The 23,167-nt window shown below is 36.8% G+C and overlaps 1 protein-coding gene across 2 annotated transcripts in view; it reads left to right on the top strand.

The window, feature by feature from the left end:
• Window positions 1-23,167, top strand: part of Tanc2 (tetratricopeptide repeat, ankyrin repeat and coiled-coil containing 2) — a 454,690-nt gene that overhangs the window by 288,647 nt on the left and 142,876 nt on the right. For both annotated transcript variants that reach the window (XM_076870152.2, XM_077110543.1), the window contains exon 9: window positions 4,622-4,747. In XM_076870152.2, coding sequence (XP_076726267.1) covers window positions 4,622-4,747 — 126 coding nt within the window. The remainder of the gene's footprint in view (window positions 1-4,621; window positions 4,748-23,167) is intronic.

Genomic DNA, 23,167 nt, shown 5'->3' with positions numbered 1-23,167 from the left:
ACAGGAAATGTTTGCTTGCAACAGCTGTCCTCAGTGCTTTATGTAAGAATGAGGGGTCTATCAGGGAATTCACACAGACAACAAAAAGTCAGTTAAAATATAAACTCTCACCATCTACTTGTTATTGCTTGGAGCTGTACATTTTCCTGAGAATATTAAGAATCAGGTAAATGTAGAATGGGAATTTAGAGGGATTTAAATGAGTCTAACTATAATGCAGATTTTACCAAAAAAATTTACAAATGGGCTTTCAATCAGAATGTTGGCTTTATATATCAAAGGTATAAGGATAGCAGAATGGCTTCTTGCCCAGGAAGTAGCAAACAGAAGTGTCAGTCTAGGCTCCCTGCTTAGGTCAGCCAGACTAATAATTGGGTTACCGTATCTATTTGTATTAGTTGCAATTGATATAAGAAATAATTCAAACTGACTTCCAAACTCAATACAGAGTTGTCTCTGAAATTTTTTTATGCCAGATGTTTTCTGCTGGATTTTTTTTCTGCTCACTCAACAGAACATTTAAATATCTTAACTTTTTAAAAAAGTATATCAGTTAAATGTTCTATGACCAAGTGACTCTCAGCTGTTCCAACCTGATAAAAATCGCCTTCCTTCCCTCTTCCCACTTCCTCTTCTAAAGCAAGGCAGATTTTTTGAATTTCCTTTTTAAAGCTTTTTCCTTTTATATAAAAATTTTATTGTAGGTTTGTTTTCTATTTCTAAAATTCACTCAAACTCACCTAATTATCTCTTATACTTATATCTGGTAAGCATTCACTAAATGTTACAGTATTAATTTAATCTAATGGAATTGTCTCCCAAAATTGCACTACAGTTTCACAGTAAGAATGGCACTATGCCATGGAAATATATGTGTCCTTATAGAGCTGTCATTGGTCTAGATGTATAGGATGATGATGTTCAAGGAATTGTTGCTAGAGCCACCTCCTTCAGAATTACCCTACAAAAATTAATTTGTTGTTCATTGATTGTTTAAATGTAGCTGATACATAAAATTTATGTATAATACGAGATTCAATTATAAACAAATATATATTGAGCATGCATTATATGCCAGACACTGTTCAAAGTACTTAAGTATCATTAAGTAACAAAACAAAGATTCCCACAATTGTGCAGCTTTGCATTTTCCTTGGAGGAAGTAAAATAACATAAGTAATTTATATAGTATAATAGATAATGATATATGCTGTGGACAAAGGTAAAGTAAGATCAGCAATGTCTGAAGGAAGGTATTGTGAACATCATTAAGCTAAGCATATTATTGCAGTGATGTCTATTACATAGAAAATAAGAAATAAGAAAATAATGCAATGAGAATGAGGCCAGGCAGATTACTAAATCTAGGTAGTAGTCTAGAATTCATTTCTATAGTGAGCATTATGTGCAGGATACTCTGATTTACTCTGAAGGGTAAAGTTGATCAAAGATGAATTAAATGTTGACTCTTGCCCTCAAGACCTATTGCAATTAATGAGGAAAGACAGACATGTAAACAAAACTAAATAGTAGTTCTAAACAGCAATATACATATGGTTGCTGAAAGGAAAAAGCAATTAATTTGTCTGGGAGATGAACCAGGAAAGCAGAGAAAGGTATAGCCCAAGCAAAGTTTTTACAAAGGGTAAAATAAGATTGATAAAATATAACAAAGAACTTTTCTTTGAAAATAGAGAAGATTAAGATGACTGTGAGGAAGAGGTTAATGTAATCCCATTTGTCTCTTTTTGCTTTTGTTTCCATTGCTTTTGGGTTCTTTTTTTTTTTTTTTTTTTCAATTCCTTATACATTCCATGGCAGAAAGGGTTTCTCCAATTTTTTTCCTAGTAAGCATCTAATTTCATTCTTTTGCATATAGATATTTACCTTTCCCATCACCATTTATTGAAGAGACCATCCTTTCCCCATTGTGAGTTTTCAGCCCTCTTATTGAAGATCAGATGGCAACTGATATATAGTTTCATTTCTGGGCTTTCTATTCTATTCCACTGGTATGTGTGTCTTTTTATGCCAACTCCATGTTGTGTTGATTACTGCAGCTTTGTGTAGTATATTTTATGTCAGCTAGTATAATGCTTCCTGCTTTGTTCCTTTTGCTTAAGATTACTTTGGCTATTCAGGATTTTTTGTGTTGCCATACAAATTTTAGCATCTTCTTTTTTCTGATTCTCTGAAGTATATCATTGGCATTTTGATAGAGATTTCATTGACTAGAGATTATTTTGGGTGGTATTGACTTTTAATATTATTGATTCTTCCAACCATGAGCACAGGATATTTTTCCATTTTGTGTGTACATACTGCCTTTAATTTCTTTCATCAGTATTTTTATTATTTCCATTATAGAGCTGTTTTATCTTCCTGGTTAAATGTATTCCTAGGATTTTATTGATTGATTGATTTTTGTGGCTATTATAAATGGGATTGCTTTCTTTATTTCTTTTTTAGATAATTCACTATTGGTATATGGAAACATAACTGATTTTTAACATTGATAATGTATCCTGCAACTTTGCAGAATTTGCTTATTTGCAAATGTTTTTAAGTAGAATCTTGGAGGGATTTTTTTGTATAAAAGATCATGTCATCTATAAACAGCAAGAGTTTAACTTTTTCAGTTCAAATTTGGATGCCCTTTAATTCTTTTTCTTGCCTGATTGCTGTGACTAGGACTTCCAGTAATACATTGGATAAAAGTGGTAGAAGTGGGTATCCTTATCTAGTTCTAGCTTTTAAGATTTTATTTGAATATTAAAATGTGAATAGAAGAGTCTCATTAACCTTCTTTCAAATAAATTACTCTTCAGTTTATCAGCTTAAAAAGTATCCTATAAGTCTTTATTTTCTTATTAAAAAATAAATAATAAAACATTTTAGGCTTTGGGGCCAGGGGAGGTGGTGTTGTTTTTATTTTAGTGCTTGGAACTCAGCACAACACAAAAAAATAAATGTCATGCTATCCATTTACAACTATTTTAAAAAGTTAAAACAACAAACCATGGGGAGCCAGGCACAGTGATACACACCTGTAATTCCAGTGGCTTAGGAGACTGAGGCAGGAGGATCAAAGCTAGCCTCAGTTGGGCTGGGGATATGGCTCAGTTGGTAGGGTGCTTGCCTTGCATGCACAAGGTCCTGGGTTCAGTCCCCAGCACTACCAAAAAAAAAAAAAAAAAAAAAAAAAAAGCCAGCCTCAGCAACTTAACAAAGCCTTTAGCAACTTACTGAGTCTATCTCAAAATAAAAAATAAAACAGTCTGGGGATATGGCTCAGTGGTTAAGAGGCCTTGGGTTCAATCTCTAATACAAAAAACAAACAAACAAAAAACCCTTGGGAAACTATTGTTCTGATACAGTCCTGACATTTTTCACTAACAATTTTGTTATATTTATTGAGTGAATAAATGAATGAGAAAGTTAATGAGTGAATGCCATCTCCCAAGGTCAATCACCATTAACAACTTATTTGTGAGTGTATGGATATAACTTTACTTACTGTCATCATGCTTATTTCCTTACATTGAAAGAATTCTAGGCTGTTTCCTTTTCCTCTTCTTAATTTTTATAAAGAGCTCATTTATAATCAGCTATAGGTAAAATAATATATGTCATAGGTGGTAAAAGTGGATTATAAAATCTACAAAGCAAAGTACCATATCATTTTCTATAACTCTTAACATATGATGCAGTACTCTCTAGGAATTTGATTGCAAAACTTTTGAGGTCAGCAACCATAAAAAGATAAGCCATCAATAATGAGAAGATGATAACTGATATTTTCAAGGAAAAAAAACACAGATACTCAAGTATTTATTGAAATTTGAGACATTCATGTAAAGTGAATTTTTCATTTCACTGTTAATTTTCAGGAGAAACATGTTTACTATTTCAATAACAACGAAACTTCCCTTTTGATGCAGCTTCCATGATTAGGCAGGCATTCAGAAGCACAATGACATTTCAAGTTCTTGGACTGGCATTTTATTTATTTTTCACTTTAAATCAAATAGTTTTTACCATTGTATACAACTTAATAAAATGAGATTTTTATGTTTATCTAGTTTGTTTGTTTCTGTTTGCTATTTGAATAAGAAATATTATATTATATTTCTCTATTTAAGTTTATAGAACTTCTTAGCAAATACAGACTTGTGATGTTCTGTCTTAAAGCTGCAATCAAAATGAAAGCACAAGTTTAAAAAAATGTAGTTAGACTTTTAATGGCATAAAATGTGTGCATATTATATATTAAACATATGTAGTTTGGGTTTGGTTTGGTAGGGTACTGGGGATTGAACCCAGGGACACTAAACCACTGAGCCACATCTCCATTCCCTTATTTATATTTTATTTAGAGGCAGGGTCTTGCTGAGTTTCTCGGGGCCTTGCTAAGTTGCTCAGACTAGCTTTGAACTTTTAATCCTCCTGCCTCAGTCTCCCAGTTGCTGGGTGTGTGCCACTGAGGCTGGCTTCACACATAGTCATTTGTGTTGGAGTGAATTTACAAATTAAGATTATAAGGTTTGGAAGATATAAAGTAGGTAAAGGAATTTTCATATTTTAACTTACATATTTTAACTAAATTTTTCTTTCTTGTCAGCCACCAGCTCTGCCCACTTGGAGGATCTTGCATACTTGGATGAGCAGAGACATACACCTTTGAGAACTTCTCTTCGAATGCCAAGACAGAGTATGGGTGGTGCACGCACACAGCAGGATTTAAGAGGTTAGAACCATGGAAGGGCTTTGGGGATGCCTGGTAACAAATGAAAATGGGCAAAAGTCCAAAAGTTCCATTTTTTCCCCATATCCAAACTTATGTAAGCCTCCCTTAAATAATTAATATTTCAATTATTATTTAATATTCATAATTTTATATTTATTAAATTTTATTATTTAGTAATTAGATCATAGAGATTTTAGCATATGACTAATTAATTCTATAAATAGATTGGTGATTACAAAGTATTTCTATAATTAGAACAATCACTGAAAGCAACAAGTCCTTGAAATTCTGAAAGAAAACAAATGTTAAAGACTGGAGGAAATAACTTTTTGAAGATGGAGGATTTCAGATTAACTGTTGACCAACTTCAGCCCTAATCATATTGTTCGACTACATTGAACTTTGTACTTAGAATTATGTATTTAGAATTGAGAGAATTTTTTTTTTCATTTTCATTCTAATGGCCATTCCTTGTAACATGCAATACTTTATTTTCTTGGAGTTTCCAGCAATACCTCTAATTCTTTCCTAGCAACAACTTATCCTTTCCCACTTAGGCACCCGAATTTTTGTGTATTTGTTGTTTTTTGTTTTGTATATTAGAGATTGAACCTAGGAGCACTTAACCTCAGAGCCACATCCCCAGCCTGATTTTTATTTTGTATTTTGAGACAGGGTCTTTCTGAGTTGCTCAGGGCCTCACTAAGTTGCTAAGGCTGGCTTTGAACTCATAATCCTCCTGCTTCAAATCTCCCAAGCTGCTGAGATTACAGGCGTGTACTACTGTGCCCAGCCTATTTCTTTTATCTTCTTTGTGGCCATGCTACATTCTTCTACAAGCAGGAACCTGATCTTTTCAGATTTTCATTTTGTTATAATAATGGTCTGGTTAAAGAGTGTATTATTGGTATCTGTGCCTCAGAATGTACCAAACTGCCTCTGATAGTTTTAACAAATCTGTTTTCCTCTAATAAATAGTGATCCATAATTTTACTGTATCAAGTATATTTTTTATCTTATATATTTTTTCATCTTTCCTTTGCTTTCCCTCTTCTCCCTTGTCCTATATCCTGCCCTAAGCAGGGCAGGATGCTTAACTCCCACAGGAAGAAATTTATACATGGCTGCTGTCCATTTTGCTAACAGTTTTTCAGTGATGGTTAAGCAAATAGTGTAAAATAATTGATTGTATGGCTACGGTTACCACACTTCCATCAAAACAGTTGATGGCCTCAGTCATAGTTTCAGTTCCTAAACTTTTTTGTCCATCCTGATTGCTGCTTGGTATAGGCAGTTGTGTGTTTCCAGTCCAGAAAATGAAATTATGTCAAATACTACTTTAGATTATACCCAAAGCCCGAATAAATTTAATAAAAAGACCAAATAATTTATTTGTGCAAAGACCACAGTGCACTACACCATAATAAAGAAAATTAGACAGAACTACTGATTCATTCAGACATTCAAATTTATTTGAAAATCTGCCACATTGTCATCCCCTTGCATTTCACTACTGGAAAAAATACTGATGTTATTAATATTATTTTTCATTTTTTAAAAGTTATTGCATCATGGGTGTTATACTACATGGAAAACAAAATCAACAGATTTCAGTTGTGTTATTTTGGGAATTCTTCATTTTGAGTTATACTGATACTTGATAGCACATTTCTGCTTCTAGTATCTAAAGGTTTAATAAATTTCTGACAGACGAGTTTTAACTTGATATTTGCACACATATCAGTTGTATCTAAAATATAACAAGATCTTTTCCATTATATTGCACTTCAGCCAGAACATTTAGTCAAACAACAAAACTACGTCCAAAAATTTTTTTCAAACATACTTACTTCTTTAGGAAGTTCTCCATCTGAGTAATGTATTTATAATAATACTAATTTCATAACCCTTACAGGAAGTGTCTTGGCTTACTTTTTATGTTAACACTTATGCTGAAGTTTGTCCAGTGATGAAAGTGCTATAATATTTGTGTTTCAGTTCCTTGGTGTTATCTTTATTTTTCAAGAGCTTCTCTCTCTTTCTCTCTCTCTCTCTCTCTCTCTCTCTCTCTCTCTCTCTCTCTGTGTGTGTGTGTGTGTGTGTGTGTGTGTATAAGTTATAGATGGATACAGTACCTTTATTTTATTTGTTTATCTTTCCAATGTGTTGCTCAGAATCAAACCCAGTGCTTCACACATGCTAGGCAAATGCTCTATCACTGAGCCATAACCACAGCCCCAAGAGCTTTTCTCTTTAACAGTCTAAATGGTTAGAACATGCCATTCAAGTAGGTGCATTGATCCACTGATCCGTTTAGGAATACTGATGTCTTCTAAGTTAACATATTCTAATTCAGAACTTAGAGGCCCTGGAGAATAATCTTCTCTTAGAAGGTAATATGTTATCTTAGTCACTGTTTACAAATGAATTGTATGACTTCTGACTTAAAGCACATTAAGAAGAAAAGAAAACAAACTTGAAAAGAAAAACTTCCCTTAGGTTTCTGTAGGCTTGGCAGCCTTTATAACTTGGGATTATTATAGCCAAATATTGCACTTTATTGTAAGAAAATATTTAGATTGTTTCCCTGGAATAATTTTTAAAACATGTTACATCATACTTTATAATTTTCGAGTAAAAGAACATATAAATTGCAGCCATATTTCAGTTTTACATCCTTTTATTCTAATTATTATCAAAGTAGAACTATCTTATTCCCCAAAAGTAAAAAAGTAGTATGAGCTTTTTTAAATATGCATGAAAGTGTATATTTCCACATTACAGGTATCTTTCTACATTTTAAAGTATTACTCAGGTTCTCTGAAATAGTATTTTAGTCACAATTCCAATATTAAATGATTCTGGATCTTTAGAAATTATATTTGATATTCTTGTACACTGTGGTATATCCAGAGGTAACTAAGTTTATCGACTGATTCCAAATATAAAAACTGTCTGAAATAATGTCTGCCGGAGGAAAGTCTTAAGAGCATTTTGAGATGGCAGGCATTTATTGGAGTTTCATATAGATAGAGTTGTGCACTATTCTGTTTAGAGCAGTGTTTCTCAAACTTTTTGGTCCCAGGACCCCTTTACACTCTTAAAATATTGTGGATTACCCTAAAAAGCTTCTTATTTATATGGATGAAATTGGTATTTACCATATCATAAATTAAAATTAATATACAAAATATTAGTTTTTAACTGTTAAATATAATAATGTTTTTAAATAATACAGATTTTTAAAATATCCATATATTTATTATTTATAAACAGCAATAGATGTATTCATTGCATGTTAATATCATGTAAGCTATGGAAAATTCCACTGTACATTTGTGAGAGAATAACAGTAGAAAAAGAAAAATAGTCTCTTATAAAAATAATTTTGACTTTGAGGACCACCAGAACATGTCCTGAGAACCCCCAAGGATAACCATTTCACAATTTAAAAATCAATAGTTTATAGAGTATGCCATTGTAATTGAAGATAAGTTTTGCCTCAAGGACCATACAGTCTGTTTACAGAAATGGAAAAAAAAGTTGTTGGAAGTTGCTTATGAACATAGCTAAAAAAAAGAGTATAGGCACAGTTTAATAACTGCCTTAAATAGCTGAATTGTTTAATCTAAATTTTGACTGCTGGTGTAGAAATTGTTGTAGATTTGGATCTTTTATTAGGGTGTCAATATATGCTTCATTAGTTAAAAAAAATCAGATTTTTTAAAACTTTTCAAGGCAGCTGTTTTGAACAACTGTTCTACTGAAATTGATATTTCCAGAAACCTAACCCAACAGTGGGGAGAAGGTCACATAAGTGCACTGTTCAGGATCACTTTGCAGAAAGTTAGCAAATTTCTAGCTGTCAGCCATCCAAAAGCTTGAGCTGTAATGCTAAAATAGTGCCTTCTCTAGTCCAAAAGTCTAATATTTTTGATGGGTGTAACATTGAATTAATTTAACTATTAAAAATTTTAATTCAGGCTGGGATTGTAGTTCAGTGATAAGAGTTCTTGCCTACCATGTGTGAGGCATTAGGTTCAATTCTCAGCACCATATATAAATAAGTAAAATAAAGGACCATTGACAACTAAAACAAAAAAATATATAAAAAATTAACTCAAGGCTTTAAAATTATTTTGGAATTCTACCTTTTAATTTAATCACCATTATGTTAGTATGAAGTTGTGCTTAGAAATTATCTACCTGAAACCTCTTAACTTTGTTTGACCATCTTAGTGAAATCTCTTAATCCACAGAAAAAGAAACTATATTTGCTACTTATTGAAAAGAATGAAGAGCTGATTGTATTTTATGAATAAGTGTAATAACTTGTATAAAGGGAACCAGTAGGAGTTAAAAGTATACAAAGCAAGTGCTAGCATGGTGACTTCATATAGTATTTACTTGTGGAAAATTAATAACAAATTATTAATAAGCCCCTAACCTGCCTGGTGTTAAATTATAATCACACACCTCTGCTCAAAGACATTACGCATTACTAATTAAAATTTCATTTTTCAATATACATTGGTTTTCTTACGACTTACTAAATCCCATTATGTAAAGGTCATTCAGAGACTGTGTTTGGTTAATTGTGGCTTTAATGGAGGATGGAGGGCATATGTGTAGATGATAGTCTGATTCACTGGCAAAATTGATGTGAAATTGTCCCTGACACAATTAACTTGGCTTTGTCAAAGTAATGAGTTTAATTTTTATCAAATAAAATCAGTGCCTCACACCGTTTATAAGTCCATTACTTTTCTGAAACAATGAATCCTTTATGAAGCTGACTAAGAAGCATGTCACAAAGCTAAATGCTCTTGAATTAGCCCACTGAGTCACACACCCCTGAGGTTGCTTAGTCATCTTATTGCCTGGCTGAGTCTCACATTTACAAGGGACTATTTCCATCAATCTTTTTTATCTCATTGTTCATTATTTTATTTTTACAAGATTAAATTTTCTTCTTAGGTAAATTCAAAATCCAGAGATAAGGCCACATGCATGAAACTACCTATATAAAAATGTTAGATGGGCAGATTATAAGCTTTATGAGGATTTTCCCTTCACCCTATCCAGCCCTTTTGCAAAGACCCCCAAAAATTGAAAATGCAATACTTATTCCAAGTACCACCAAAAAATAAAAATTTAAAAGTAAAACCAAAAAGAAAGGAAAATACAAAAGTTAAACTAAATGTTTTTGAATGTCTGTTAGAAACTAGTCTGTACTTTTTTGAGTAGTCTGATTATAGTTTTTTTAAACAAGTCACTACTTCTTAAAGTAGCTCCAAATACACACAAATCTGGTTATTATGTAAACCAGTTTTATTTGGTAAATTACACTTTAGAGTTGGAAAGCACAGACAGTAGCTACTATACAAGAAGTTCCCCCACAAGAACTGAACGAGAGAAATAACCTCTGAGAAAAGAAGAATCTATATGAGTCACTTAATCTTCTAAGTGGCACATATTGACCTCTTGCATTAAATAATATAGTATTTAAAGAAAACCTGTGGCATAACATGAAAGAAATTCTGACATCTAACTCTATGCGATATAAATCACTGAAAATTTTTTTGCTTTCTTTTTAAAATTTATTTATTTGGTGTAATTTGTTATACATGACAACAAAATGCATTTCAATTCATAGTACACATATAGAGCACAATTTTTCATGACTCTGGTTGTACACAAAGTAGAGTCACACCATTTGTGTCTTCACACATGTACTTGGGGTAATGATGTCCATCTCATTCCATCATCTTTTCTACCCCCAAGCCCCCTCCCTACCCCTTCCTTCCCTTTGCCCTGTCTAAAATTCCTCCATTCCTCCCGTGCTCCTCCAGCATCCACATTATGAATCAGCATCCTCATATCAGAGAAAACATTCTGCATTTGTTTTTGGGGGATTGTCTTACTTCACTTAGCTAATATTTTCCAACTCCATCCATTTACCTGCAAATGGCATAATTTTATTCTTTTTTAATGCTGAGTAATATTTCATTGTGTATATATACTGCAGTTTCTTTATTCATTCAGCTACTGAAGGGCATTTAGTTTGGTTCCACAATTTAGCTATTGTGAATTGTGCTGCTATAAACATTGATGTGGCTGAATTACTATCATATGGTGATATAAACCAAGGAGTGGGATAGCTGGGTCAAATGGTGGTTCCATTCCAAGTTTCCCAAGGAATCTCCATACTGCTTTCCAAATTAGTTGCACCAACTTTCAATCCCACCAGCAATGTATGAGTGTGCCTTTCTCCCCACATCCTCACCAACACTTATTGTTGTTTGTATTCTTAATAGCTGCCATTCTGACTGGAGTGAGATGAAATCTTCAAGCAGTTTTGATTTGCATTTCTCTAATTGCTAGAGATGTTGAACATCTTTTCATATGTTTATTAATTGAGTGTATGTCATCTTCTGAGAAGTATCTGTTCAGGTCCTTGGCCCATGTATTGATTGGGTTATATGGTTTTTTTGGTGTTAAGATTTTTGAGTTCTTTATATATCCTAGAGCTTATTGCTGTATCTAATGTGCATGTGGTAAAAATTTGCTCTCATTCTGTAGACTCCCTATTCACCTCACTGTTTCTTTTACTGAGAGGAAGCTTTCTAGTTTGCTTTCTAGTTTGAATCCATCCCATTTATTGATTCTTGATTTTATTACTTGTGCTATAAGAGTCTTATTAAGGAAGTTAGGGCCTAATCCAACATGATGGAGATTTGGGCCTACTTTTTCTTCTATTAGGCGCAGGATCTCTGGTTTAATTCCTAGGTCTTTTATCCTCTTGAGTGGAGTTTTTTGCATGGTGAGAGATAGGTGCTTAATTTAATTTTGTTGTATATGGAGTTCTAATTTTCCCAGCACCATTTGTTGAAGAGCCTGTCCTTTCTCCAATATAGGTTTTTGGCACCTTTATCTAATATGAGATAACAGTATGTATGTGGGTTTGTTTCTGTGTTCTCTATTCTGTACCACTGGTCTACCAGTCTACTTTGGTGCCAATACCATGCAGTTTTTGTTAGTATTGCTCTGTAGTATAGTTTAAGATCTGGTATAGTGATGCCACCTCCTTAACCCCTTTTTTTTTTTTTTTTTTTTTTTTTTTTTTTGTGCTGGGGATTGAACCCAGGGCCCTGTGCATGCAAGGCAAGCACTCTACCAACTGAGCTATATCCCCAGCCCTTGCTTTACTCTTCTTCTTTAGGATTTAGCTGTTCTGGGTCTCTTATTTTTACAGATGAATTTCATGACTGCTTTTTCTATTTCTATGAGAAATGTCTATTGGGATTTTGACTGGAATTGCATTACGTCTGTATAGTGCTTTTGGTAGTATGGACATTTTGACAATTCTGCCTATTTAAGAACAGAAGATGTTTCCATCTTCTAAGGTATTCTTTAGTTTCTTTACCATTCTGTAACTTTCATTATAGAGGTTTTTTTATCCTCTTTCATTAAGTTGATTCCCAGGTGTTTTGTATTGTTTTGTATTTTCTTGAGGCTATTGTAAATGAAGTAGTTTTCCTAGTTTCTCCTTCTCATGATATGTCACTGATGTACAGAAATGCCTTCAATTTATTGGTGTTGATTTTATATTCTGCTACTTTGCTGAATTCATTTATTAGTTCTAGAAGTTTTCTGATGAAGTTTTTTGTATCTTCTAGGTATAGAATCATATGGTTGGCAAACAGCGATAATTTAAGTTCTTCTTGTCAGTATCTCTTTAATTTCTTTCATCTGTCTAATTACTCTGACTAGTTTCAAAAACTATGTTAAATAGAAGTAGTGAAAGAGGGCATCCCTGACTTGTTCCAGTTTCTAGAGGGAATGCTTTCAGTTTTTCTTCATTTGGAAAGAGGTTGGCCTGGGGCTTAGCATAGATAGCTTTTACAATGTTGAGATATGTTCCTGTTATCCCTAGTTTTTCATGTTCAAAACACATGAAAGGGTACTATATTTTGTTGAATTCTTTTTCTGCATCTATTGAGATGATCATTTGATTCTTATCTTTAAGTCTATTGATGTGATGAATTATATTTATTGATTTCCATATGTTGAACCAACCTTGTATCCCTGGGACGAACCCCACTTGATTGTGGTGCCCAACTTGGTTGTTATGTGTTTGTATTCGATTTGCCAGAATTTTATTGAGAATTCTTGCATCTGTGTTCATTAACGATATTGGTCTGAAGTTTTCTTTCTTTGAGGTGTCTTTGTCTGGATTTGGAATTAAGGTGATATTAGCTTCATAAAATGAATTTGGTAGTGTTCCCTCTTTTTCATTTTATGAAATAATTTAAGGAGTATTGGTGTTAGTTCTTCTTTGAACGTCTTGTAGAACTCAGCTGTGTATCCATCTAGTCCTGGTTGGTAAGCTTCTGATGACATCTTCTATTTCATTGCTTGAAATTGATCTGTTTAACTTGTGTATATCATGCTGATTCAGTTTGGGAAAATCATATGACTCTAGAAATTTGTCTGTGTCTTCGATATTTTCTATTTTATTGGAGTACAAATTTTCCAAATAATTTCTAATTATCTTCTGTATTTCTGTAGCATCCTTTGCAATATTTCCTTATTTTTATCACGGATGTTAGTAATTTGAGTTTTCTCTCTCCTTCTCTTTGTTAGCATAGCTAAGGGTTTATTAATTTTATTTATATTTTCAAAGAGCCAACTTCTTGCTTTGTCAATTTTTACAGTTGTTTCTTCTGTTTAAATTTCAATGATTTCAGCTTTATTTTATTATTTCCTGTCTTCTACTGCTTTGGGTGTTGATTTGTTCTTCTTGTTCTTGGGCTTTGAGATGTAATGTTAGGTCATTTATTTGTTGACTTTTTCTTCTTTTAAGGAATGTATGCCATGGAATGAACTTTTCTCTTAGTACTGCCTTCATAGTGTCCCAGAGATTTTGATATATTGTATCAGTGTCCTCATTTACCTCTAAGAATTTTTTAATCTCCTCTTTGATATCTTTTACAACCCATTGTTTACTCATTAACATATTATTTTGTCTCCAGGTGTTGGAGTAGCTTCTAATTTTTCATTGATTTCTAATTTTATTCCATTATGATCTAATGGAATGCAGGGTAGTATTGCTTTGTAGCATCACATATGGTCTATTTTAGAGAAGGATCCATGTGCTACTGAGAAGAAAGTGTATTCACTCATTGATGGATGAAATATTCTGCATATATCTGTTAAGTCTATGTTATTGATTGTATTATTGAGTTTCATAGTTTCTTTGTTTAGCTTTTGTTTGGAAGATCTATCCAGTGGTGAAAGAGGTGTGTTAAAGTCACCCAGAATTATTGTGTTGTGGTCTGTTTGACTCTTGAACATGAGAAGAGTTTGTTTGATGAACCTAGATGCTCCATTTTGGGGGGCATATATATTTATAATTATTATATCTTGTTAATGTCTGTTTCTCTTAAGCAGTATGAAATGTCTTTCTTTATCCCTTTGGATTAACTTTGGCTTTGGTTACTGAATGATCAATGGGTTATAGAAGACATCAAGGAGGAAATTAAAAAATTCTTTGAGATAAATGAAAACACAGACACAACATATCGGAATCTATGGGACACATTGAAAGCAGTTCTAAGAGGAAAATTTATTGCTTGGAGTTCATTCCTTAAAAAAAGAAAAAAACCAACAAATAAATGATCTAATACTTCAACTCAAAATCCTAGAAAAAGAAGAGCAAAACAACAGCAAAAGAAGTAGAAGACAAGAAATAATTAAAATCAGAGCTGAAATTAATGAAATCGAAACGAAAGAAACAATTGAAAAAATTGACAAAACTAAAAGTTGGTTCTTTGAAAAAATAAATAAAATCGACAGACCCTTAGCCACGCTAACAAAGAGAAGAAGAGAGAGAACTCAAATTACCAGCATACGGGATGAAAAAGGCAATATCACAACAGACACTTCAGAAATACAGAAGATTATCAGAAATTATTTTGAATCCTTATACTCCAATAAAATAGAAGATAGTGAAGGCATCAATAAATTTCTTAAGTCATATGATTTGCCCAGATTGAGTCAGGAGGATATTGACAACCTAAACAGACCAATATCAATTGAGGAAATAGAAGATACCATCAAAAGACTACCAACTAAGAAAAGCCCAGGACCGGATGGGTATACAGCAGAGTTTTTCAAAACCTTTAAAGAGGAACTAATACCAATACTTTTCAAGCTATTTCAGGAAATAGAAAAAGAGGGAGAACTTCCAAATTCATTCTATGAGGCCAACATCACCCTGATTCCTAAACCAGACAAAGACACTTCAAAGAAAGAAAACTACAGACCAATATCTCTAATGAACCTAGATGCAAAAATCCTCAATAAACTTCTGGCGAACCGGATACAAAAACATATCAAAAAAATTGTGCACCATGATCAGGTAGGATTTATCCCTGGGATGCAAGGTTGGTTCAATATACGGAAATCAATAAATGTTATTCACCACATCAACAGGCTTAAAAATAAGAACCATATGGTCATCTCGATAGATGCGGAAAAAGCATTCGACAAAGTACAGCATCCCTTTATGTTCAAAACTCTAGAAAAACTAGGGATAACAGGAACATACCTCAACATTGTAAAAGCAATCTATGCTAAGCCTCAGGCTAGCATCATTCTGAATGGAGAAAAACTGAAGGCATTCCCTCTAAAATCTGGAACAAGACAGGGATGCCCTCTCTCACCACTTCTGTTCAACATAGTTCTCGAATCACTGTCATTGTTTATATACATTGACATTGTGTGTGTGTGTATATACACACACACACAATATAAGATGGAACATTATATCTATAGCACAGTGGACTATTTTACATGTGTATATGTATACATATATATCACGTTTCTAATGCATTTGTTGATGAGCATCTAGGTTGATTCCATATCTTGGCTGTTTTGAATAATGCTGCAATAAACATGTGAGTGCAGATGTTCTTTCAAAATATTGATTTCATTTCTTTTTTTTTTTTTTTAGAGAGAGAGAATGAATTTTTATTTATTTTTTAGTTTTTCGGCGGATACAACATCTTTGTTTGTATGCGGTGCTGAGGATCCAACCCGGACTGCACGCATGCCAGGCAAGCGCGCTACCGCTTGAGCCACATCCCCAGCCCCAAATAATTTCATTTCTTTTAGATATATATTCAATAGTGGGATCACTGTATCATATAGCAATTCTATTTCTAGTTTTCAGGGATCCTCCATATTATTTTCCACAAGGGCTGTACTAGTTTACTTTCCCACCAACAGTGTATGAGAGTTCTCCTTTCTTTCTCTACAATTCTTGCCAGCATTTATTTTTTTGTTTTTTGATAATTGCCATTCTAACTGGGATGAGATAATATCTCATTGTGGTTTTGATTTATATATCCCTGATGATTAGTGATGATGAGCATTTTTTTTAATTAATTTTTATTGTAGGTTGTTCAAAACATTTACATAGTTCTTTATATATCATATTTCACACTTTGATTCAAGTGGGATATGAGCTCCCATTTTTACCCCATATACAGATTGCAGAATCACTTCAGTTGCACAACCATTGATTTACATATTGCCATTCTGGAGTCTGTTGTATTCTGCTGCCTTTCCTATCCTCTACTATCCCCCCTCCCCCCTCCCCTCCCCTCTTCTCTCTCTACCCCCTCTACTGTAATTCATTTCTCCCCCTTATATTTTCCCTCCTTTCCCCTCACTTCCTCTTGTATGTAATTTTGTATACCCCTGAGGGTCTCCTTCCATTTACATGCAATTTCCCTTCTCTCTCCCTTTCCCTCCCACCTCTCATCCCTGTTTAATGTTAATCTTCTTCTCATGCTCTTCTTCCCTACTCTGTTCTTAGTTACTCTCCTTATATCAAAGAAGACATTTGGCATTTGTTTTTAAGGGATTGGCTAGCTTCACTTACCATAATCTGCTCTAATGCCATCCATTTCCCTCCAAATTCTATGATTTTGTCATTTCTTAATGCAGAGTAATACTCCATTGTGTATAAATGCCACATTTTTTTTTTATCCATTCGTCTATTGAAGGGCATCTAGGTTGGTTCCACAGTCTTGCTATTGTGAATTGTACTGCTATGAACATGGATGTAGCAGTGTCCCTATAGTGTGCTCTTTTTAGGTCTTTAGGGAATAGACCGAGTAGTGGAATAGCTGGATCAAATGGTGGTTCCATTCTGAGCTTTCCAAGAAATCTCCATACTGCTTTCCAAATTGGCCGCACCAATTTGCAGTCCCACCAGCAATGTACAAGAGTACCCTTTTCCCCACATCCTCGCCAGCACTTGTTGCTGTTTGACTTCCTAATGGCTGCCAATCTTACTGGAGTGAGATGGTATCTTAGGGTGGTTTTGATTTGCATTTCTCTGACTGCTAGAGATGGTGAGCATTTTTTCATATACTTGTGGACTGATTGTATGTCCTCCTCTGAGAAATTTCTGTTCAGGTCCTTGGCCCATTTGTTGATTGGGTTATTCGTTATCTCATTGTCTAATTTTTTAGTTCTTTGTATATTCTGGATATTAGGGCTCTGTCTGAAGTGTGAGGAGTAAAGATTTGTTCCCAGGACGTAGGCTCCCTATTTACCTCTCTTATTGTTTCTTTTGCTGAGAAAAAACTTTTTAGTTTGAGTAAGTCCCATTTGTTGATTCTAGTTATTAACTGTTGTTCTATGGGTGTCCTATTGAGGAATTTGGAGCCCGACCCCACAGTATGTAGATCATAGCCAACTTTTTCTTCTATCAGACGCCATGTCTCTGATTTGATATCAAGTTCCTTGATCCACTTTGAGTTAACTTTTGTGCATGGCGAGAGAAAGGGATTCAGTTTCATTTTGTTGCATATGGATTTCCAGTTTTCCCAACACCATTTGTTGAAGATGCTATCCTTCTTCCATTGCATGCTTTTAGCCCCTTTATCAAATATAAGATAGTTGTAGTTTTGTGGATTGGTTTCTGTGTCCTCTATTCTGTACCATTGGTCCACCTGCCTGTTTTGGTACCAGTACCATGCTGTTTTTGTTACTATTGCTCTGTAGTATAGTTTGAAGTCTGGTATAGCTATACCGCCTGATTCACACTTCCTGCTTAGAATTGTTTTTGCTATTCTGGGTCTTTTATTTTTCCATATGAATTTCATGATTGCTTTCTCTATTTCTACAAGAAATGCCGTTGGGATTTTGATTGGCATTGCATTAAACCTATAGAGAACTTTTGGTAATATCGCCATTTTGATGATGTTACTTCTACCTATCCATGAACAGGGTATATTTTTCCATCTTCTAAGATCTTCTTCTATTTCTCTCTTTAGGGTTCTGTAGTTTTCATTGTATAAGTCTTTCACCTCTTTTGTTAGGTTGATTCCCAAGTATTTTATTTTCTTTGAGGATATTGTGAATGGGGTGGTTGTCCTCATTTCCATTTCAGAGGATTTGTCGCTGATATACAGGAATGCCTTTGATTTATGCGTGTTGATTTTATAGCCTGCCACTTTGCTGAATTCATTTATTAGCTCTAATAGTTTCACTGGCCAGAGCAATTAGACAGACGAAAGAAATTAAAGGCATAAAAATAGGAAAAGAAGAACTCAAATTATCACTATTTGCAGATGACATGATTCTATACCTAGCAGACCCAAAAGGGTCTACAAAGAAACTAGCAGGCACGTGGGGCAGCTGTGCCCCTCCGCAGGTTTTTGGGCCTGACCTGCCGGTGGGTCGCAGGTCTGCCTACCTTGTAGGCTCGGGGGGTGGCTCTGCCGCTCTGTGTATTGCTGTGCCTGTTCTGCTGGTGGGTAGTGGGTCCGCCTACCTTGCAGGCGCCCGGCAGCTCTGCCCCTCCCCCAACTGGAGCGATGTGTCTGGCGGTCCACTGGGCCTGTTTTGTCGGTGGTCACAGTTCCGCCTACCTTGCACACGCGTGGAGCAGCTGTTTCATTAGTGCCTGGGCACACTCTCCTTGTTTGCCTCCCTCAGGCCCTAAGTTTGTAGAGCTTGGGGCTGAGAACCCCCAGCAAATTTGCTTACCTTCTGGTAGCCACGCCCCCGTATCTGGTGCAAGAGACCTCAGTTGTCAGCACTGGTGGGAGCGGTAGCTGGGAGACCCGCGCCGCGCGGCTCCCGCCGGCTCCTGCGTCAGCGCCGCCTGGGCTCCCGCCGGTTCCCGTGCCGCTGCCGCGGTTCCCGCCAGCTCCGGCCGGCTCCCGCGCCGCTCCTGCTAATTTAGAATCCGCTGGGAAGGAATCTCTTTGGCCGATCTTTGGTGACTTCCCCTCTCTGCTATGGCGGCCCCTGGCTCCTTGCAGGAGTGACCGAAGGGAGAGGTGGAACTGGCTTGTCTCTGGTCTGACACAATCTCTGGTTTTAGATCCCAGTTCGCTAATTCATAGAGGCTTGGTTAGATTTCCTTCCCGTCCTCTCAAGGGGGGGAGCCCTTTCCCGGGTGGGCAGGGCCGTTAGCAGAGCCGGAAGGGCACGGGCCTTCTGTCGGGCCAGGCTGGGACCCTTCTGGCTGCGCTGGGCCGCCGGGGGCGCCCACAGAGCCAGGCAGACGGCGCCCGCGTGGCTAAGAGCCGGGCGGGGTGACCCTTCGCAGAGCGGGCGGGCCGCCAGGAGTGCCGGGATGGTGGGAGCTGTCTGCCGGCCGGGCAGGGACCCTTCTCGACGAGCAGGGCCGCTGGGGGCGCTTGTAAAGCCGGGCGGCTGCAGCCTCGTGGCTAAGAACCAGGCGGGCGGGGTGGCTGTTTGCAGAGCAAGAGCGGGATGGCTGGAGCTGTCTGCCGGCCTGGCGGGGACCCTTCTCGCCGAGCAGGGCCGCCGGGGGTGCTTGTAAAGCCGGGTGGCTGCAGCCGCGTGGCTAAGACCCAGGCGGGCGGGGTGGCTGTTTGCAGGGCAAGAGCGGGGCCGCCAGGGTAGCCAGGATGGCAGAAACTGTCTGTCGGCCGGGCAGGGACCCTTCTCACTGAGCAGGGCCGCCGGGGGCGCTTGTAAAGCCGGGCGGCTGCAGCCTCGTGGCTAAGACCCAGGCGGGCGGGGTGGCTGTTTGCAGGGCAAGAGCGGGGCCGCCAGGGTAGCCGGGATGGCGGAAACTGTCTGTCAGCCAGGCAGGGACCCTTCTCGACGAGCAGGGCCGCCGGGGGCGCTTGTAAAGCCGGGCGGCTGCAGCCTTGTGGCTAAGAACCAGGCGGGCGGGGTGGCTATTTGCAGAGCAAGAGCGGGATGGCTGGAGCTGTCTGCCGGCCTGGCGGGGACCCTTCTCGCCGAGCAGGGCCGCCGGGGGTGCTTGTAAAGCCGGGTGGCTGCAGCCGCGTGGCTAAGACCCAGGCGGGCGGGGTGGCTGTTTGCAGGGCAAGAGCGGGGCCGCCAGGGTAGCCGGGATGGCGGAAGCTGTCTGTCGGCCGGGCAGGGACCCTTCTGGCCGGGCAGGGACCCTTCTCGCCGAGCAGGGCCGCCGGGGGCGCTTGTAAAGCCGGGCGGCTGCAGCCTCGTGGCTAAGAACCAGGCGGGCGGGGTGGCTGTTTGCAGAACAAGAGCGGAATGGCGGGAGCTGTCTGCTGGCCGGGCGGGGACCCTTCTCGCCGAGCAGGGCCGCCGGGGGCCGCTTGTAAAGCCGGGTGACTGCAGTCGCGTGGCTAAGAACCAGGCGGGCGGGGTGGCTGTTCGCCGAGCAAGAGCAGGGCCGCCAGGGTAGCCGGGATGGCGGGAGCTGTCTGCTGGCCGGGCGGGGACCCTTCTGCCGCGCTGCTCTGGGCCGCCTGCCGCTTGCAGAAGCGGCGGGTGGCCGCGGGATTGGACTCTGAGCCCGCGCTGCCGGTCAAGTTTCACTTGTCTGGGGCAAACTGTCACATCTAATAAACTTACTAATTCTCGGCAGGTCTCCTTTCAACGGAATTTTGCTAGAAGATCCTCAGTAGGTAGAATGTAGCTGTTTTAATGGGTGTTTCTGATCCCGTTAATGTGGAGATATTGAAAGTGCTGCTTCCTCGCCGGCCGCCATGTTGGATCCTCATGATGAGCATTTTTTATATATTTGCTGGCCATTTTGATGTTTTGATCTAAGTTAGCTGGCAAGTTGATTCTTTAAATCTAATCTTATTATTTTCCCCAAAGTGGCAAAATCTCCTAAAGTAATCATAATGTCAGCAAATTTACTTAGGTAACACTTCATGAGACTTTTTTTAAAGATTAAGATTTTTATTTTTAATTTTTTTCATTTTTTTAGTTATAGATGGACACAATACCTTTGTTATATTCATTAATTTTTATGTGATACTGAGGATCAAACCCAGTGCCTCACATGTGCTATGCAAATGCTCCACCAGTGAGCTACAACCCCAGCTCCATGTAAAATATTTTTTTGTTTCAGTAAAATGACTTAAGGATTTCTGTTGTTGTTGCTAGTTTGTTTATTCCCTTTTTTTTTTTTTTAATAGTGCTGGGAATTGAACTTAGGCTGTATAATGTTTATATATACATATATATATATATATATATATATATATATATATGACAGTTTTTACGAAATAACTTCTCAAACTACTAAAAAAATTGTGGAACAGAGAATTTCATTTGTAAATCCAGACCTACTTCATCAATGAGAATTACTTAGAAATGTTTACTTAAATTTTGAGTAAATAATATAGCCAGTTTTGATGGGCTGGGGTTTTGGCTCAGTGGTCGAGCACTTGCCTGTATATATATGAGGCACTGGGTTCAATCCTCAACACCACAAAAACATAAATACATAAAATAAAGATATCGTATCCATCTACAACTAAAAACATTTTTTTTTAAATAGCCAGGTTTTTAAAATTTTTTTAAGTTGTTGAAAGACCTTTATTTTTTATTTATTTATATGTGGTGCTAAGAATTGAAGCCACTGCCTCACACATACTAGGCAAGTGCTGTATCACTGAGCCACAACCCCAGCCACAAAAAAACAGTGAGTTTTGATATACCCCAGAATAAACATCTTACCTCCTCAGCCAACAGTCTAATCACACAAAATTCAAAATTGTGTGCCATTGTTATATAATTATTTTCAAATGTTTCCTATTTTTAAAACTTTACCCTACATTTTAAGGTATTAAATGTGAGGAAGCATGTGAAAACTAACAGCCTTGGAGAAACTGATTTTTCCTGGTTTCTTTTCCCTAAAAATCTTAGTTTTCTTCCTGAAAATTTTACTCAAGACTAACTCCAAATTTTTCTCTGTGAATGTTTTTCTATGAAATCAATGTCAGAAAGCTAAAATTTAGTATTCAAGTTACTCAAAGTCTCAAAACATGATTTTTTCAGAGTAAGCCTTCCCACTTTTATCCCCACATTAATAGAATACAGTGAACTTCTTAAAATGCTAAGAAAAAAGTTGAGAATTGGACAATTTTAAACAGCCATAAAATGATAGCCTACATTTATTGGAATTCTTTGTAGGCATAGCACTTAGAGCTTTTGACATGTTCTGATTTAATCCTCACAAACTCTTTGATATAAGTAATGGTAGAAAGAAAACTGAGACTTAAAGGTGTGAAGTAACTTGCTTATGGGTTACATATGTAGTAATTGACAGTGTTAGGATTTAGTTCCTGTCAGGCAGATTCCAGAGATTGTACTTTTAACCATCATATTATCTGTCATACATTATATAAAATAAAAAGCAGTAGATAATGTTATAATAGCAATGTATTGGCTTAATGTACATATTCATACCTCTGGGGTATTGAAGATGGGAAACCGTGTTACATATAAAAATAATTGTCCAATGACTGTACTCTCAGCAGTAATGGATTAGAGAGGGTACCACCATGATTCATCAAACTGAACCAGCTCCTATTCCTCTGTTCCTTATCTCTCTAAATAGCACTTCAGTTTTCCTCTCATTCAGCCTTTATGTCTTGAAGTCATATTCTGGATATTAACCTTATCAGATATGTGGTCTGAAAATATTTTTCCCATTTTATAGTTTGTCTTTATTACAAAATATGCTTTGTAGTAGGTGATTTTGCCTATCATAGTCTAAAGTAAGTATTCTGTGTACATTTAAGGTAGGCTAAGCTAAACTATGATGCACAATAGAGTAGGTATATTAAATGCATTTTCAATTTATGATATTTTCACATTAGAATGGGTTTATCTGACCATAATCCCCATCATAAATGAGTGTCTTCAAATAGTGGTGGACTATTATTTGGTCATGAAAAAGAGATCCTATCGCATGCTACAATATGGAGGAACCTTGAGGTCATTATCATTAATAGCCATCATATCATAACTTGTCACCATGAAGTGACAAGTACTATATAATTCTTCTTATCTGAGTCTTTTAAAATAGTCATTGAAGTAGAAAGTAGAAGGGTAGTTGTCAAGAGCTGTATATCAGTT

This window comes from Callospermophilus lateralis, chromosome 11 (genome assembly GCF_048772815.1).
Source record: "Callospermophilus lateralis isolate mCalLat2 chromosome 11, mCalLat2.hap1, whole genome shotgun sequence".
In the NCBI taxonomy this organism is placed as follows: Eukaryota; Metazoa; Chordata; class Mammalia; order Rodentia; family Sciuridae; genus Callospermophilus; species Callospermophilus lateralis.
This window is presented reverse-complemented; position numbering and strand designations above follow the sequence as displayed.